General features: G+C 38.8%; 1 protein-coding gene across 1 annotated transcript; it reads left to right on the forward strand.

Annotated features, from left to right (window-relative positions):
• The first annotated feature begins 1,465 nt into the window (after positions 1-1,465).
• Positions 1,466-14,268, forward strand: LOC127656837 (calmodulin-1). Its single transcript, XM_052145324.1, has 6 exons — positions 1,466-1,579; positions 8,544-8,574; positions 8,810-8,953; positions 11,691-11,797; positions 12,544-12,679; positions 13,233-14,268. Exons 1-6 carry the CDS (start codon positions 1,577-1,579, stop codon positions 13,259-13,261), a joined length of 450 nt encoding a protein of 149 aa, XP_052001284.1. The 5' UTR covers positions 1,466-1,576; the 3' UTR covers positions 13,262-14,268.
• Positions 14,269-18,815: the final 4,547 nt, after the last annotated feature.

The following is an 18,815-nucleotide window of genomic DNA, read 5'->3' on the forward strand; positions in this document are numbered from 1 at the left end:
ACAGACTAATTGCATGTTAAACTCAAGTGAATTGCATATTAAACATGTGATGACATTGTGCAATAATACATCACAGGGTCGAAAGATTGCACTCATGAGGTAGTTTAATCGTTCTTGAGATAAATAAAAAATAGGGCTACGGCCCCTTTAAGAGAGACCACGGAAGCGTCGCGTCTTTTAAAGAGGAATACAGCCTCGTTGGAAACCAGTTGATATGTAAACAAACAATACAGAACACTAAGCTTTAACAACCCTCCTAAAGAAAATGTTGTATCTGAACCTCCATGGTGTAAAAACAGCCTCACTGTAAGTCTATATGTGATCTGATCCCGGGAGATATATTTAATCAGCCCTGTCCTGTAACCGAAGGGCTTGTTGGCCGGTAGGCTCCAGTACTGCGTGATCCGGGACACACAGAGCGCAATGGCTTGACGCATTGCAGGTCTAACGTAACCAATCAGAGACGCTCTTACAGTCACGAGCGGATTGCAGGTCTCAGCTGGCCAATGAGAGATGGTGTGACATGCTGAAACGAAATCTCTCTAGCGTCAACAAAAGACTTGAAATAAGTAATCCTCCGCCAAGAAGAAATAGTGCCTTTTAGAGAAATATTCCGTATAAATGTAATGTTCGCAATCGTTTTTTTTTTTTTTTCTTCAGGACTGTGACTACCAAACTATTATATTCCATTTTGTTGTTCTCCCTTTCTACATACAAGTGAAATTTTATTTACAGAATGACCCTATAATTGAAGCATTCCCAAAAACATACTCTTGAAACTCTTGTGTTTAAGAACGAACATTAATAACTTTTCTATTACGTTTGAATAACGTTTGTTGTCCTGTTCATTTATTTATTTTATAGCTAAATTGGCATTACTGATCAATAAACTTATTTTCAACATCAATTTAAACATGGTTCACTGCAAGTTTAATTTATCTTCAAATAGACTCATTGTTTTTATATCCTTCTTCTATAGATTTTTTGTCCTAATATTTGATTTCCAGGAAAATTGTATTATTTTTTGGTTTTTATATATTTGATAAGGTTATTCATAAGGTTAATAAGTTGTAACAGTTCCAGAATGTTAAGGAGAATTTTCAATGTGACCAGTACATCACACAGATCTGGCACAATCAATAACAAGCTCAAAGTCTGACAATAAGTTTCCAATTAAATAATTACAGTCCAAATAGGCTCCTTTTATCGAATATAATTTTTAAATCCGTGACCAATTTAACATCTATGAAAACAATTAAATATGCCTTAGACTTTATTTTACTCATAATAGCAATTTTACATTTTTATAGTGCCCAGGGTCCCTGGTTTAGGGCTCCGAAGGGGCCACACTCCTCCTGCAGGTGTTATTATAAGTAGGTGGGCGGGGCCTACGGCGGGAATACGCGGAAGTGAGTGATAGGGTTCTGTACGGCGGAGGGATACGCCGATGTAAATAGAACCGGATCACTTTCTGCACCCTGCAAGCAACAGTCGCAAAGTAGAGCTTGAACTGAGAGCGGAGCAGCGCTGCGGTCTAGTGCAAATTAACAAACCACTCCACTCTCCACCTTCAGATATGGTACGTATAGGCTTTTATCATACACCTATAGTTATTTGATGTCTGCTCCATTTTAATTTATTCAGGGTTGATGCATAATATAAATACAAGGACATGCCACTTGCATCTCTGTTGGGTTTGTGGTCCTCGAAACAGCCAATTTGATTTGATGAGCATTAGTCTTGAAACTGTATAGCACAGTGCTAGATATCGCGTGCCTGTTTATTATTCTAAACATGTTGCAGTGTCATTGTTATACAGTGTTACTATTGTCATAGTGCGGCAGGATATGTGGCATATATGCGTTTTATTCTGGTGTGATGTGCTGGACAGTAGCAGCAGCAGGCAGACCGGTGCTCCTCCTGAGCACATGAACGCATTGTGGTCTGTGATAGACATGTACAAACTATAGCATATATATATATATATATATATATATTATATTATATTATATTGTGTGTGTATTATTAGTCAGTCAGTCAGTCTCTGTTCTAAAGCAGCCCATACTGAATAAAGAGTATGAAACCCCTTTGAATGTTTTCAGTCTAATGAAATGAAAGATATTCTTTAAGCAGCTGTCATGTGGGTTGTGTTGGCTGTAGAAAGTCAATGTTAAACTTTTAAAGGAAAATGCGTAATTAAATGAGTACTTATGAGTATGAGCTGTTCTTTTATTGGGCTTCATAAAATTATTGCTTGCATAACTGTACAACATTTGAGCTAATATTGAAATAAACTGGATTAAGCATTATTAAATTCTTTATACACACACACACATTTCGTTCAGGTCTTGCTTAATTCGGACTGCTTACTACTATAAGTGTTTAGGGTTTGTTGGTATATTGTTAATCTAACAGGTTTGTTATCTTTCCTCAGTAGTGCTTTGAGTACATTGTAAAGCAGGATGCAGAGTATCCCCCCCAAGATTTTTTTCATATAGCATGGAAAGAATTTCAGTTCCAGAGCGAATTTAACAAAGCATGAGTCAATACCGACTGAATGAGTCCATACAAATGTTTTTGCTTCAGCCTCTTCTGCTTTTCCACTGCACACTGCCAGAAGGATCAGTATTAAATAAAATAAATTCTGAGTGTTATTTAAGCCTGTTCTGGGTCTCAGTTCACATGATAAACAATGCATGGTCTGTACTGGTGAGGTTAGTTAGTGCGTGAGGTGTCTGCCCCATTGGCCTGTTTCCTCCCTGGGGTTGCATCTTGTAATCCAGATCTTCTTCTGGCCAGGTTGCAGCTCTAGTTTCGTCGTCCCGCCTGGGTTTTTTTTCCCACCATGCAGAAGGTCTGTGCTTCTCAATATGGGTGTCTCTGTAGAGTAATTCAGAAATGACAGTTGTGCTGAACTGATGGGAAGACTGGCCACACGCTCTTTTACCCTGTAAATAAAAGTGACCAGTTATCAAGTGGTCCAAAAGATTTTTAAATGTGTCAGGATCAATTGATTGGGGAAACCTTGGAGCTAGCTGGAAACTTGGAGCTATTTCAATGGTTGCTGTCTTCACAGCACACAGATGGTGTCATTCATAAGGAAGCTGCCTTAACAGATGTGGTCAGGAGTTTATGTTGTCGTCTTCTTGTCTTAGGTGCAGTAACTAAGTTGTGAGTATATTTTGTGGAGTACAGAACTAGACTCAGCAGAGCATTTGCTCCAGGTTTACTCGCATCTTTCACATGTGCACGCCCTTTATCTGTCTGGCATGTGTGATGATTAAGGGCCTTGGGGACTCCCTGTTAACATGGTGTGAATGTGGCAATACCACACTCATTATCGTACACTGGGCGTGAAGAGCGCCAGGCCAGTCTTTCAGCTGCTGCTGCTTGGCGAGTCCTAAATCAAGGCAAGATTCCAGGCAATGCTGTGCAGTGTGCGCCGATCCAGGCCAAATTCCTGGCAGTGGTGTGTGATGTATTTGAAACATTGCTGGATGGCATATGGCCTGGAAGGCTTCCAGTAATGGTGCAGGCTCCGAGACTCATCCCATCAGCTGGCGAGGGGAAAAAAAAAATCACCCTTTATTGCAGACCCAATCGGAATCTAAAAAATTATGTGGATGTTAGTGTGGTAAAATATAGGGCTGCTCAATTAACTGCAATATAAGCATATGCAGTTTTTAAAACTTAGCAAGCTGTTTTTTTTTTACTTTGAATTCTGTAATGTTTAATTCAGCTCATCTTGCTCATTCTGTTCATCTTGCCCACTGACACGATTTGAACGCAGTGTGCAAAACAAGTACCTGTAAATGGGCAGTCACACTAGGCTTTGAGCACACACATTAGTTTTTTCGGTCAATGCAGCAGACCAGGATACAAAGTCACTCGGGATAGCTTCTTGTGCAAGTAAATAATACATTACAAAAAAAATAAAATAATACCATATTTAAAATGTTAAAATATATTGTCTGCTCTCTTTTCTGCAATAAAACATGAAGCTTTGAAATATGTTTTCTTTGTATTGAGCCACCAGCATGTAACCTTTCGATCTTCTATTGGTCCAATACCTTCTCATGAAAAAAATCACTTGCAGCACCTTTAAGATCACCACACTCTTGGTGGTAGCTGAAAATACAATACAATTAGACAAATATTTATTAAAGGAGTAGTCCAGGTTCAATACAAGTTAAGCTATGCTTGGCTGCAAAGAAGAATTGAGTACAACAGTCTGGTTTCAGATGAAAAAATCTAATTTCTTTTTTAGGGGAGTTAATTTTTAATAATAACTTAGAAACATTAAAGACAGACCTGCCATAAGCTCTGAGCTCATTGTTAATTTATGTCCACTGACATACTGCACAGCCAATGACGCAACATAAATAGTCTCCCGACACTCTCAAACTACTAATCTATTTCGCAGTAAACTTAAAATATATTGATTATATACTTATATTTAACAACTTTAAATCGGTAGATTTTTAATTCTATTGCATCATTTGCAATGCTTAGTGAGACTGTAGTCCATTCCCTCATTAAAGATGTTAAGAACACAGTCTTGTACCTTTTGTCTTTTTCTCCAATTTTTGAATATTTTATTTCTTCAAATTAAAGTTTTTAATGATTAAATCCTTGTGGAAAGAAATTAATGGGAAAAATACTTCCGGAACCAATACGGCTGAATGACATGGGTGGGAACTGTTTCACTTTATAGACTAGAGGCACACTTTTGCAAATATTAGCCTAAATAAAAACATTTGCAATGAAAGTTTGTTGTTAATGCTAATAACCAAGGACTAATGTAAAGGTGAGTGGTGATAAGCAAAGATAAAGTTAAAAGAAGGCCAAATGCTCTATTTAGGTTAAATATCTAGGGAGGACATTTATGGAGAGAACATAGAGTACACTAATTGCAGGTAAAGTCCCCTTGGAGCAACCTGTACTTGTATGCCTTACACAACACCATAGTCATAATAAGGTAGAAGGGGGGACCTTTGTAACTCTCCAGGTCATAGTTTGTCCCTACCTGGATTTAAACTCGCAACCTTTGGGTTAGCAGCCCAGATTTTTAACCCTCAAGCTAACAACTCTCCCAGGGAGGAACAAAGATAAAGGGAGAATAATAAACCTGGTCACAATGAGACTGTTACTTTGGGGCAGGTAAGATAATGCAGCTGTGCAGACAGGGAAAGGTAAAACCTGCTATTGTACTCCGAGCTGCAGAGAGGTGTCGGCACAATTAGCAGACGTAATGTCACTCAAATTATCCAAGAGATATGAACCCAAACCCATGGCCAGGTGTAAATTGAGATGACCACTGGAGAAGGTAAAGTGTCGGGGCAGCTGATTTAGTCAGACGGACATCCCAGGTGCTTTGCTTGTGTCATCCGATGGAACCCCCATTTGAATAACCTAAAATAATGTAAACAATCCCTTTATCTTTGTAAACCTAGTGTGCCACTGACAGCCCAGATGATGGCATTGTGGTAAAAACCACAGCTCAATCAATCACGTCAGGCTAAAAAATTAGCCAGATTTCTTGCCACAGGACACCCAATACAGCCCCAGTCCTGCACCCAGGAGGTTGATACAGTAACATTGGCCTCATGTTGGGTGACGTCTGCTCTTTGTCCCTTTGTTCATCAACCTCATCAGCGAGATTAATTTGCTGGAGGTAGCGTCTGCTCACATAGACCAGAATGCCTCCAAAAAGACCTGTGCTTTACCCCGAGGAGGACTCCGTCTCACTCTCCATGGACTATGATCTCCTCGACCAGCAACAGTTCTTTTATAAAGAACTGATTGAGCTACAGGAAAGAAATTACAAGTCCTTCTTGCATATGCTGGTGGACTCCGCCAACATCCGCATTGACAGCATGGTGCGAGATGTTCAGGACTTGAAGAACAACTTGCAGCAATGCCGAACAGAGCTTGGCGAGGTCAGGTGGCAGGGTGTGCAAAACACCAATCGGGCTGAGTGCCTGGCTGAAGATCTGATAATGGTCAGAGGAGCAGTGAATGGCCTGTCTTCTTTGAAGAGCCCCACCGCAGAGGTCAAACCCAGGAAAGCATGAGTGAAAATGGACAACGGACATGATTTGAAGAAGACTGATGGCTGGGGCAAAGAACCTAAGGTGAAGAGGCTGGTGGCTGACTTGACTGATATTCAGCTAGATGGCATCAAGGTTGTGTTAGCAAAATAGAACGTTCTTGAAAACAGTCATATGTATTTGTAGTGGCCTTTTAACAGAACAGATTTACACCATTTGCTTGTTGCTTGTCAGGGTAGTACTAATAATACTAATCTAGACTGTTGACTCTTGTGCGCTGGCATTGTCAATTGGTTAATCTGGCTGTGTGTGTGTGTGTGTGTGTGTGTGTGTGTGTGTGTGTGTGTGTGTGTGTGTGTGTGTGTGTGTGTGTGTGTGTGGATATGTACTGTGCAAAAGTCTTAGGCACATAAGATGTTTCACAAAAGCATTTGTCCTAAGATAGTTATTTATATCTTCAGCTTTAGTGTGTCGATACGAAATATAAATGTTAGACTCCCAAAAATGTATTTTGCAAATAGAATAACAGGGAGTCCTGCGACAGATGGCATGGCCCCCACACTGAACATTGTGTCTGTCTGAGATTACATAAAGCGATAGAAGCAATTGAAACAGCCTAAACAGTTAGAAGAACTGTGGCAAATTCTCCAAGAAACTTGGAATATCCTATCCGTCAACAACCAAGAAAAACTGTGTTCAGGTGTATTTAGGAGAATTGGTGCTGTTTTGAAGGCAAAGGTGGTCACACCAAATATTGATTGAGCTTTAAGTTTACTGGACTTTGTATGACATTAAGTGATAAATGAAAACCATTTGTCATTATTTTTGAAGACATCCTTACAATGCAACATTTTTCACAAGTGCCTAAAACATTTGTACAGTACTGTGTATATAAAAATGGTTAGGCTAAACGGTTCTGAATAAAAAAAAACATTCTTGGCTCCCTACCCTAGTTATGGACTTCCTGACTGGGAGACCTCAGTCAGTCCGGATCGGGAACAGCATCTCCACCACCACCACACTGAGCACTGGGGCCCCCCAGGGCTGTGTGCTCAGTCCACTGCTGTTCACTCTGCTGACTCACGACTGTGCAGCAATGCACAGCTCGAATCACATCATCAAGTTCGCCGATGACACAACCGTGGTGGGTCTCATCAGCAAGAACAACGAGTCAGCATACAGAGAGGAGGTGCAGCGGCTGATGAACTGGTGTAGAGCCAACAACCTGTCCCTGAATGTCGACAAAACAAAAGAGATGGTTGTTGACTTTAGGAGAGCACAAGGTGAACACACTCCGCTGAACATCGACGGCTCCTCTGTGGAGATCGTCAAGAGCACCAAATTTCTTGGTGTTCACCTGGCGGAGAACCTCACCTGGTCCCTCAACACCAGCTCTATCACCAAGAAAGCCCAGCAGCGTCTCTACTTTCTTCGAAGGCTGAGGAAAGCACATCTCCCAACCCCCATCCTCACTACATTCTATAGAGGGACTATTGAGAGCATCCTGAGCAGCTGCATCACTGCCTGGTTTGGGACTTGCACCGTTTCGGACCGCAAAGCCCTGCAGAGGATAATGAGGACAGCTGAGAAGATCACTGGGGTCTCTCTCCCTCCATCAAAGACATTTACAAAAAACACTGTATCCACAAAGCAACCAGCATTGTGGACGACCCCACACACCCCTCACACAAACTCTTTACCCTCCTCCCGTCTGGCAAGAGGTACCGAAGCATTCGGGCCCTCACGGCCAGACTGTGTAACAGCTTCTTCCCCAAGCCATCAGACTCCTCAATACTCAGAGACTGGTTTGACACACACGTGTCCTGAGTTGCACTTTAATTACTGTCACTTTATAACTGTCTGCTACCTCAATAACTGCTATGTGCATAGAACATTATCTCATAGTATGTTATGTTTACATTTTTAGAAACTGTCATCATTTTGTACTACTGAGTACTGGTCGTGCTGCACTGTCTATTGTCCTGTTCATTGTCAGTAATTTGTTGTACTGTCCTGTACTTTTTGCACATGTTTGCACGTGCACTTTATATAGGTATATATAGGTAGTTTATATAGGTATTTTATTCCGTTGTGTAGTCTCATGTGGTCTTATGTTGGTCCTTTGTTGTTTTTATGTAGCACCATGGTCCTGGAGGAACGTTGTCTCGTTTTGCTGTGTACTGTACTAACTGTATATGGTTGAAACGACAATAAAAACCACTTGACTTGACTTGACTTGACTTATCATGGACAAACTCTGCAGGTCTTCTGTTTACCTTTAGTATATTTTGTTTTTGGTATTTTAGAATATGGGTGTGCTATGGTTTGATTCGTTTCTCTCTCTCCGTAATAGAACATCAGTGCCATTTAAGGATTAATCTGGTTCACCATAAAGTGCTTTGCACAATAAAATGATGACTGTTACATGTTTATGACACTCATTTTCTCTCTTCCCATCCCTACATTCCTTCCATTTTTCTCCTCCATTTACAGGCTGATCAACTCACAGAGGAGCAGATTGCTGGTAAGCGGAGCTTTCTCTGTATGTTTGTGTGGTGCAATCATGCCTTGAATTTACAGTAGTGTCCTGAATGATGTTATGAGTCAGCATTTTTCAGCAGAAACATTCACATTGCCCTCCAGTTACAAATGCACTTCCAATTACATTGGACTTCCTCCAATAAGACATTTCTCACAAGTGTATCTGAGAACAAGAAGTTTAGCATATTTTAATGTTTTTTTCATCTGTTCCCTTACAGAGTTTAAGGAGGCATTCTCCTTGTTCGATAAGGATGGTGATGGTACTATTACAACTAAAGAGCTGGGCACAGTAATGCGTTCTCTCGGGCAGAACCCCACAGAGGCTGAATTACAGGACATGATTAACGAAGTGGATGCTGACGGTAAGTTTAGTGGGCATGCACTTCACTAGGTAGGTGCCACGGTGGTCGACTTATCATCCTACAACTGACTAGTCGATTAGTGGGGTCGACTAATAACATTAATACTTTTAGTGGTGATGAATTTAATGCTTTGAAGAAATTAAAGTCATTGGCTGATTCTGTCTTACACTGCTTAAATAAATAGTTGCCGTAAAATATGTAATATGCACAATTAAATTATATTTGATAAAATGACAGCCTGGTTGGAATATAATGCTCCATAAAATACATTCTGCATATTCTGTTCACAAATGATATTTAGCTTGATTTTTCTTTTGTTTCCTTTTGTTTTCAGACATCTCATCATCTTATGCAAGCTCTTCACTGACACTTTTGTCAACTTAGTACATTAACTTTTGAAACAAATGAATAGGGGCTAAATTGTCAGGTGTGGTGAAAATGACACTGCAACTGTGGGTCATAGGACATTTTTACACTAAATATTGAAATGGTTTGTGTAACGTAGATCAATGGAAAGGAGGAGGCGAGAACCGGCTTGACAATATAAATTATATTTTAATGATAAACTGAAACAAAAGACGCAAACACACACGACGGACATGTCCGTAAACAATCTCTCTCTCCCGCACAATCCTCCGCAGTCGGCCTTTATCCTTCTCGGAGGCTTGATTAGCCTGATAAGGGACCAGGTGTGTATAATCGCGACCCGGCCCTGCCTTCCGCCCTGCCACAGTTTGTTTTCAGTGTTTGTTTGGAATATAATCATTTTAAACATGTAGTTATTTTAAAAAAATATATATATTATTTACATAGTTTAATATTAAAAGTCTGGGACAAAGTTAAAACGGTAAAATTTATACATAAAAGGCATTTGAAAAGTTTCAAAAATAAATGAAGCCCTGGTAAAAAACAATTCTAAGACAGTTTTAATGTGAGCTTCTTATAACAACCAAAACATTTTGAAATCTTTTCATTTGAATAAAAATCAACCCATGGGACATTAAATTGCTAGAAGTTGAAGAAACGCCCAACGTTTCTGGCTTGTAAAGGAATTCCCTTCGACTTGTCTCGCACTGGCACAAGCTTCTGGAGGCTTTCTTAAAAGCTAGTTGAATTAAGATTAAACTGTTACAATCTGTAATTAAACCGTTATCTTGTTGTGTAATTAGCATGTGTACAAGCAAGCTTTCTGATATCAGCAAATGTAAAAAGCCTGGTACATCTTATTACAGAGGTTAAGATGTCATTAAAACATGTTCCAGTAGTCTATGATATCTGTGTGAGAGTGTCTTTTAAACGCAGTGGTATCGTTGTAATGCAAAATGCTATCATAGGAAGATGTGTCTTTAGATCATGCAGAATGCTTTGGGTTTCTGATGAGATGTAGTTACTATCAAAAAGATGGGATCCTGTGGTATGGAGTCATTGTTGTAGGTCAGTAAAGCTAGTTGAATAACAGCAGGTAATAAAGACCTCATGAAATCCTTTAAAAAAATCCACTTTGGCGGTGGAATCGAGAGTGTTTGCGGCTTGTTTGTGAGAAACTTGAGCAAGAACGTGACACAACACACGCAAACACCCACACACACATACAAGCATGTGTATGCACCCAGATTGTCAGATGATGCACACAGTGTGCGCCCCCTGGGAATGGCTGTAGTGATAATTTTCACACATGCATACACACTGGGGGGGGGGGTCACATTTGTCCCGTCTAATGGAAATATTCCACCTCAGCTTGCTATAAACTCAAGGGAACCAAAACCACACACATTTCAAACTGACAAACCCAGAACTGTCTTTTCCCCTCCATTGGGAATGTGTTTGTTTGGAGATGCACGTTCAGATTCAAATGTGTTTTTTATGCATCCTGGTTAGTTTTTGCTCATGGCAACTATTTAAAAAGCAAGATTTTGAAATATTTTTTTTAAATATGAAATATGTTATTTAAATGTAATTGTGACAAACTGTTTGAGATTTCAATCTTTTCCCATTCAAGTAGATAAGTGTTGTACTTTTTATGCCAATTTATTTTCATAGGAAATTTCTGCCTGGGATGTTAAATTAATATTCTTGGATCAATACAATTGAACTCAATCAACAGCATTTGTGGCACAATGTTATCACAAAAATTGTTTTGACTGGTCCCTCCTTAAAAAAAAAAAAAAAGAAAGAAAAGAAGTTTCATTGAGGCACTTTTAATGTAACTGAATGGGGCCAATCCATAAATGTTAAAATACTCACTATTTCAAAAGTATAGCCACAAGATATGAACAATATGCGTGCTACCATGATTTTAGTGTGATAAAATCACTTATCTCATAGCCACATTATCGCCAAGTTTACAACTTCGTTGCCATGACGATGTAATGTCAACAAACCCTGAAAATGATTGTAAACATTTTGATTTAAACAACTTCACAGCTCAAATAATATGTAAATTATTTTATAAAAATCATAAGCTTCACATTTCTGCCATTTAAACCCTCCAAACATTGGCCCTATTCACTTCCATTGTAAGTGCATCACTGTAAACTCGATTTGTGCTATTTTAAAGAAAAGGAGGAACAACTTTAAATAAATTATGGTAATCAACATTATGCCACAAATGCTGTTGATGGAGCTTAACTTGTATTGAACCCAGAATATCACTTTAATAAGATGGCCATCCAGTGAACTGACTTGGCTTACTTGAGCTGTGCTGCCATAACTATTTCTCATAACTATTACCCCCCAGGTAACGGAACCATTGATTTTCCTGAGTTTTTGACAATGATGGCCCGGAAAATGAAAGACACAGACAGCGAGGAGGAGATCCGTGAGGCGTTCAGAGTGTTTGACAAGGTCAGTGCTGAAAACAGGGTTATTGTGGGAAGATTATGTTTTTGCTTCCATGGAAACAGTGAAGAGGCAGGAGGAAAAACAAACCAATCCTTGGAAAAATAAATAAGCTAGTGGTCCACATAAAGCTGCAGCTGGTTTTTGAAAAAATCACAACAACACTGCAATTCATGGCACAATTATTTCCATAGTCGACATCTGCTGATCAACAAGGTCTGGAATAATCACAGCTCTACATACAGTTGTTTTTTCAGGCCAATTTCATTGTAAAAATCATCCAAAGTTCACCCAAAAATGAAAATTTCATAATTTACTCTTTGTTTTCAAACCTTAATGACTTTCTTTCTTCCAAGGAACACAAAAGATGTCAGGCAGAATGTTTGCATCAGTCTCCATTCACTTTCATTGTATGGAAGGAAGATGCAACAAAAGCGAATGGTGACTGAGGCTAACATTCTGCCTAGCATCTCTTTTTGTGTTCCATGGATGAAAGTCATACAGGTTTGGAACAACATGAGTTGGGGTTAGTAAATGTTAATTAAAATTTTTGGATTAAATTGTTGAATAGCTATGATTATGCCTTTTTAGGTTTGTTTCATTTATTTTTCAGTGTCACCAGGAGATCAAATTCCTGTGCAGTCTCTCGTTCATTTTGATCATTTATTGTTTTCAAAATCGCCCATGTTGGATTTAATGCTTTAATATTTAAATGGCATGACATGGCTGACTTTTTGATTGGACTCTGTTAGGACGGGAATGGCTACATCAGTGCAGCAGAGCTTCGCCACGTCATGACGAACCTGGGCGAAAAGCTGACAGATGAAGAGGTTGACGAGATGATCAGAGAAGCCGACATCGACGGCGACGGTCAGGTCAATTACGAAGGTATGACACAGCTGTGTGCTGGGATTACCTGCAGTGAAAGAGGTCACCTTTTTAATACAGATTAGAAATTACTTTGCCACTCTAATTAAAATAATGTAGTCTGGATTTGGGTCACAAACGTTGATGTGCGTGTATACCGGAAATGAAAGGAATTTAAAGAAGCACTCTCAATACATAGAAATTAAAACAAATGAGTAGTTGATGCATAACATGAACAATGAACTGAAAATCAACATCATGATTTAAGGTTAGAAATTATGGAAAGTGTATATTTTAAGTGCTGTAATTGGTCACCATTTGTTTTTCAATGCTATTTCTCACCTTTTTGCCTACCATAATAGACTTTTAATTAATATAGTCATTAACGCAATATGCATAGTTTTAGATTAAGACTATAGCATGTCACAACGCAGGACATATCAACTTCCCAAAAGTATTTAATGTCAAATACCCCATATTCTTAATAGATTTGAATACTTTGAAATGCTATTTCTTATGTTTTGCGATCTTTTCAGCATCATATTGATGTGTTCACCTCTGTTTCTGTCCACAGAGTTTGTACAGATGATGACGGCAAAGTGAAGCTCTTCTGTTCTCACCTGACCTCTTTAGAAGACATTAAAAAAAATCAGTCAAATGTTTTACTTACCTCTTACGCAAAAATATTCATTTATTCATACTGTTTCTGTATAGAAAATACTGAATGTTATAAAAAGGAAAATGTCCATATATATAAAAAAAATATATATATAAAAAATAAATTAAGAAAAAAATAAATCCACACAAAAACCCACATAAATGACCTGCATGTACTGGTTAGTGATCCTATTCCCAAAGAGCTGCTTAGACATTTTCAAAAATATCAATTTAATTCTGATATCAAACCTTCAGAAACTAAAGTAAAAGCATCTGGTGAACTGCTTAACTGGTTCCATTTGCTAGTGGCGATGTTTGGGCTGACCAGCCGTCTTCTACTTCCCGTTTCTGTTCCACATGCATGCAGCTTGAGTCTGGAGCCGCTATTAGGCGGAAACCTCTGCGATGTCTGTTAGAGCCTTCTGAGGGGTTCAGAACAGTCCGAATTGAAAAGAGGATTGAATATAGTTCAGGAGGATGAGGGGTGAGCTTGGAATCTACAGAAGATGAATGAATGGGTCCTTTGCGGTTTGCTTCGATAACTTAATAAAGAGATATTTTTAAGAAAAATTTGCATTTAATGAGATTTTAAACTATGTTTGGCATGTCAGGATATTTGGAGTTTTGTTTCTTTGTGCATTATGCCCAATAGTAGGGGCGTTTAGTGGGAGGGAGTGGCTTGGGAGTTTCAGGGTGTGACCTTTCACCATATGTGGAAGTGTTTTTAGGGTAAGGGATGGTGACTGTAACATAAATGGTTTTTATCTTTTGTTCTTCTCTGGGCCCTGACCATGAGCATGTCGATCTTTCTCTGGAGTGTGCAGAGGGCTTTTGCAATCAGGGTTTTGTTTCAACTGCCCAACTTCAGTTCTGTTTATGTTCATTCCAAGTTGTACATGCTCGTCTTTTGATTTGATTTTTTCTTTTTTTTTTTTCAATAAAATAACATTAACTCAACACTTTTACCCTTGTTTGTCCTTTTTTGCCATCAGTCTGCATTTCTAGAAATCACCCCATCCTTGGGCCAACATTTAGGTAAGGTTTTGCAGCCAACCTACAGAAATCGCCATGGCAACCACTTTTTTTTTTTCTTCTCCTATGTCTCACTATATATGTGTCATGTAGCATGAGCACTGATCTATCCAAGCAGAGGATTGAGCGTGTCTGTCTTTGGGGATTTTAGGGGTTGCTTGGCAACCTCGATCTGTGGCTCTGGTGAATGAGGGGGATATCAAAAGCCATGTGGGAGCTGGAGAAGAGACACTGGAGAGACCATGTGAAAGTCTACAACCGATTAAACCACAGAAACGAGATCCACCTCCTGTAGTCAGGCAGAGTTTGTTAACCCTACAGCACATCAGATTCACAGTATACCCTTCTAAGGGTCTTTAAATGTGAAGTGTATATTATCTGTGCCAGCAGCACCAAAGTAAATTAAAAAAATAACTACATGGGTTGACAAAGCCTTGTCTGAAAGTTTTAACTTGTTTAAAAAGTTTGGAAACTGATAGTTACACAGACAGTTGTCACATACATTGATAATCCATCAGATAGATGTAAAAGTATAACAAAATCAAACAAATTATTCCATGTGACTTAAGCATTTTTCTGAAAGCATGATAAAGTTTGGTGATAAACAAATTGAAATGTTATTTATTAATTAGTTAAAATCTTGACCGACAATTTCTCTCCTGTGCACATTCTTGAGTGGGCGTTCAAGTGAGAACTTCCTTTGTTTCGGTACAACCGGGCCCACAGCGATAGCAACAACAGAACACATCACAGCTGCATGCAAATCAGAGAACTGAACCTACAAAACATGTCTGAAGAGTTTGAAGTGGAAGAGGAGATGCATTTATTTTTCCGGCCTTATTCTGAACTGCAGTACTCGAAATCAAACAGGAAAGCAACGGGCGGTCAAGATTTTAACTAAATATTATATTAGATTTCAATTTGTTTATCACCAAACCACATCTTATGCCTTCAGAACAGGGCATGAGTCGCACAGAATAATTTTATAGCCTTCTGAATTATACTTTTGCCAAGGCTGTAACCATATCTTGAATATTGGGGGGATGAAACCATTTTCACAGTAACGAGCAGGGCTGCATTAATGCATGGGCTTAACTGGGCTTAAGACCCGGGGAAGCAGGGGGACCCTGAATTCCCGATGGGGTTGGGGAGAATATATTACACTGTCCTTGCCCAATTTAAATGTACAATAGAAGTAACAAGTCACATGTCTCACCATATTCTAGTTCTCATCTGTGTGATAACACTCTACTTTGATGTTTTTTTTTTAATACTGTAGATCATTTTCTAAAGAGCTACTTCAAAAGCCTGCCAGATTACCACATTCATTCAATTCCTTTACAATATACACACATTCACTATTTAAGACTGATTAGCTGAAAACTGCTCCATTCATATTTTCACACTTATGAATTATATACAAATTACGTACTATACAAGACATTTTAAATTCAAAACCGTGAATTTCACCAACTTGTGAATAGTTTGCACACTTGGAAATTGCTGTCAGTCGGTACAACATTTTAATCATAAAACAGTGGTCAAATATTGCATGTATAGTTAGATATTTTCATCATGACACAAACACTCCTGAACTGCTTGCTGGTGCACTGGAATAATCCATGAGGTTTCTGTTTAGTGTCTTAAATTTAAGTCCTGCCTTCATCAGTTTGATTGGCTATCTCATATGACATTGACAAGTGGGATTAAGACTACTCAGCACAGTAAAAATGTAACTTTTTTAAACCATGATTTTATTCCTGAAACAACTTAATGGCAATTAGGCAGTGGTGCATAATGGACTGCAGTAGAACAACAACAAGGATATAAATTATTGCGGGGTACAATCTGGCCATATCTGATTACATTTCATCAATGCAAATCTGTGGGATTTACTTTTTTTTTATTAGCCACTTGTGAATACAGTAACACTGTGTCCCAAATGGCAGACTATACACTATGCACTTACAACATACACTATGCCAGAGGTGCCCAAACATTTTCTTATGAAGGGCCAAAAATCAAACTTGATTGAGGGCAGTGGGCCTAAATTAAACGTTGCATATATCAAACTGTATTATCTTATAATTAAATATGAATACTGCAAAACACACAGAACTCTAAAATTCAAATCAAGTATCCTATACTTGCACAATGCACATACCTGATTTCAATATCAATTTTTATGTATGTTGTGTCTCTTTCTCACTTGTGAGTCACTTTGAATAAAATGTCTGCTAAAAAATGGTTACTGTGTCTTTAAGAAAAGTTTTGGAGAGATGAAGATGCATTGGCAGGACCTAATACTATCAAATTGTTTTGTGACAGACAATATTAAATAATAAAAATATTTCTTATCATAGACCTAGGCTACACATTGTCCTGGATTTCACTCAGTATTACCATTTATTGGGACTGACAAATGTAATAGTATTATTTAATTAAACAATGCTGTAAAATGTTTTTGCGTAGTTAATGCATTTAGCCTACTTAGCCTACTTTTATTTGACAGTAAAAACATTTCCTGTTGTGATATCAAAAACTTGAATTGTACTTTTGCTTCTTTTAATAAGAGACGATGGATTAAGGCTGAATGCATTACATTACGAAAGGAATAAAATCTACGAAGCACATTTCTGCACATTAAGAAATTGAGAGGCCTACTAATTTAGTTCAATCCAAAATATGATAATGATAAAGAACCAGCCGAAATACGGCATTGTATCTTATGGTTTTTAATAAACTTGCAGCTGTTTATAGGCAGATAGTTGCAAGTAAACGAGATATCCTCACGTTTGACAAACGAATAACAGTATGATGCACACAGATGTTATACACACCGCAAAACGGGTTTTAGTGAGATAAGATGAAATATGATGAATTAGTTTACTACTGCATTGCCGGTTTTGTCAAGGTGGCAGAGCAGAAAAGGGATTTTTGAGAGTCCTGGTCTGTTCTTGTCGTAATGTTGTGTGGTGTTTGTTGACTTTATCAAGCCCGCTCCACGGGTTCAGTGGCCTCGTTCACGCGGATATGAAATGCTGCACAACGTATAGTACGCATTCAAGACATTTAATTTCAGGTGACTGTACGCACTGTTGCGCGAGTCCACCTTTCATGTCACTTCTTGACACTGGTTCAGTTCCCGTTCCGTTTTAAACCAACTAGCTTCTGGCTGGCTGTTTTGAAGGCACACCTCCTACTTTGTAGCTGGCCAATCATAGATTATATATTACATAGATTACGATCATAGAAGATTTTGGGGTGGCACCTGGGATGTCCAATGGTGCAAACTTTCAGACAGCATTTATTTAAAGGCAACTGAAGTACGCATCTACTTCAAAAAAAAAAATTAAAACACTTACACTATCTACTTTTCAAATAAGATTTTTATTATTATTTCTTGTCATCTACTGGTGCTTTTCCACAGCACGGTACAACTCCACTCCATTGCTTGCTTTTTGGGGGTTTCCCACTGTGGATAGTACCTGGTACCTGGTACTTTTTAAAGTACCACCTCAGTCAAGGTGCCAAGCGAGCCGATACTAAATGTGACGTGAAAACCCTGCAGATCAGTGATTGGTCGATTTGCGACACAGGACTAGTTTTAAAGTTAGCTACAGCGATAGCAGTATAATTTGTTCAGGTGACTTTCGAATTGTAAAAAGAAATGGCTGTGTGCAAAACCACACCGTGGTCAATAAATGAGGTGCAGACGTTCCTTTCGTTAACAACGAACAAAACGTCACGATACGAAAAAGTATTTCAGGAAGTGTCTCAGCGGCTGCACATGGCTACCACCGGACCTACCAACATTGTTTTATAAAAGTGACTACAGAACCATCAAGGAAAAGTGGAAGTGGTTCAACCAAATGCACACTATCTAAATTGGTGAGCAATGGGAGGGAGAGTACCCTGGACTCAGTCACGGCTGTAGTCCATAATGAAGGATGGTATGTAAACTCTATACTCTGCTTAAAAGCTACACTTTACTTAGTTGAACAGCTACTGGAAAGCTTGCTTCTAAAACAACCAGACTAATTTAACTGTTACACTGAAATCACCATGCAACAACTGCTTTATGCAGCACAATGAGCTAGTAGCTAACAGTCGTGTTATTGTTTATTGTTTTGTGTCGCGTTTAAGATGATGTCATGGCAGTAGAGGCGGCGAAGCTATGACAATCAGCCTATAATCCCACCAACGTTGAGGCAGCACTAAACAGCAGTGGAAAAGCAAGCTCAGAAAAGTAAAGGGAGTAGAGTCGAGTTGAGTCGAACCGTAATGTGCAATGGAAAAGTGCCATATGGCAAGGCGGGCCAAATCAAAGGTCATCACGGGTTTGTAGTGATGGGAAGATCGGATCATTTTACTGACTTGGACCTTTGAGTCTAATTCAGCAAAATGAACAAATCTTTATTCAAGTAATTTTGTTTATTTCGTTAATTTGAGCAGAATTGAATTAAAA

This window comes from Xyrauchen texanus, chromosome 16, assembly GCF_025860055.1.
Source record: "Xyrauchen texanus isolate HMW12.3.18 chromosome 16, RBS_HiC_50CHRs, whole genome shotgun sequence".
Lineage (NCBI taxonomy): Eukaryota > Metazoa > Chordata > Actinopteri > Cypriniformes > Catostomidae > Xyrauchen > Xyrauchen texanus.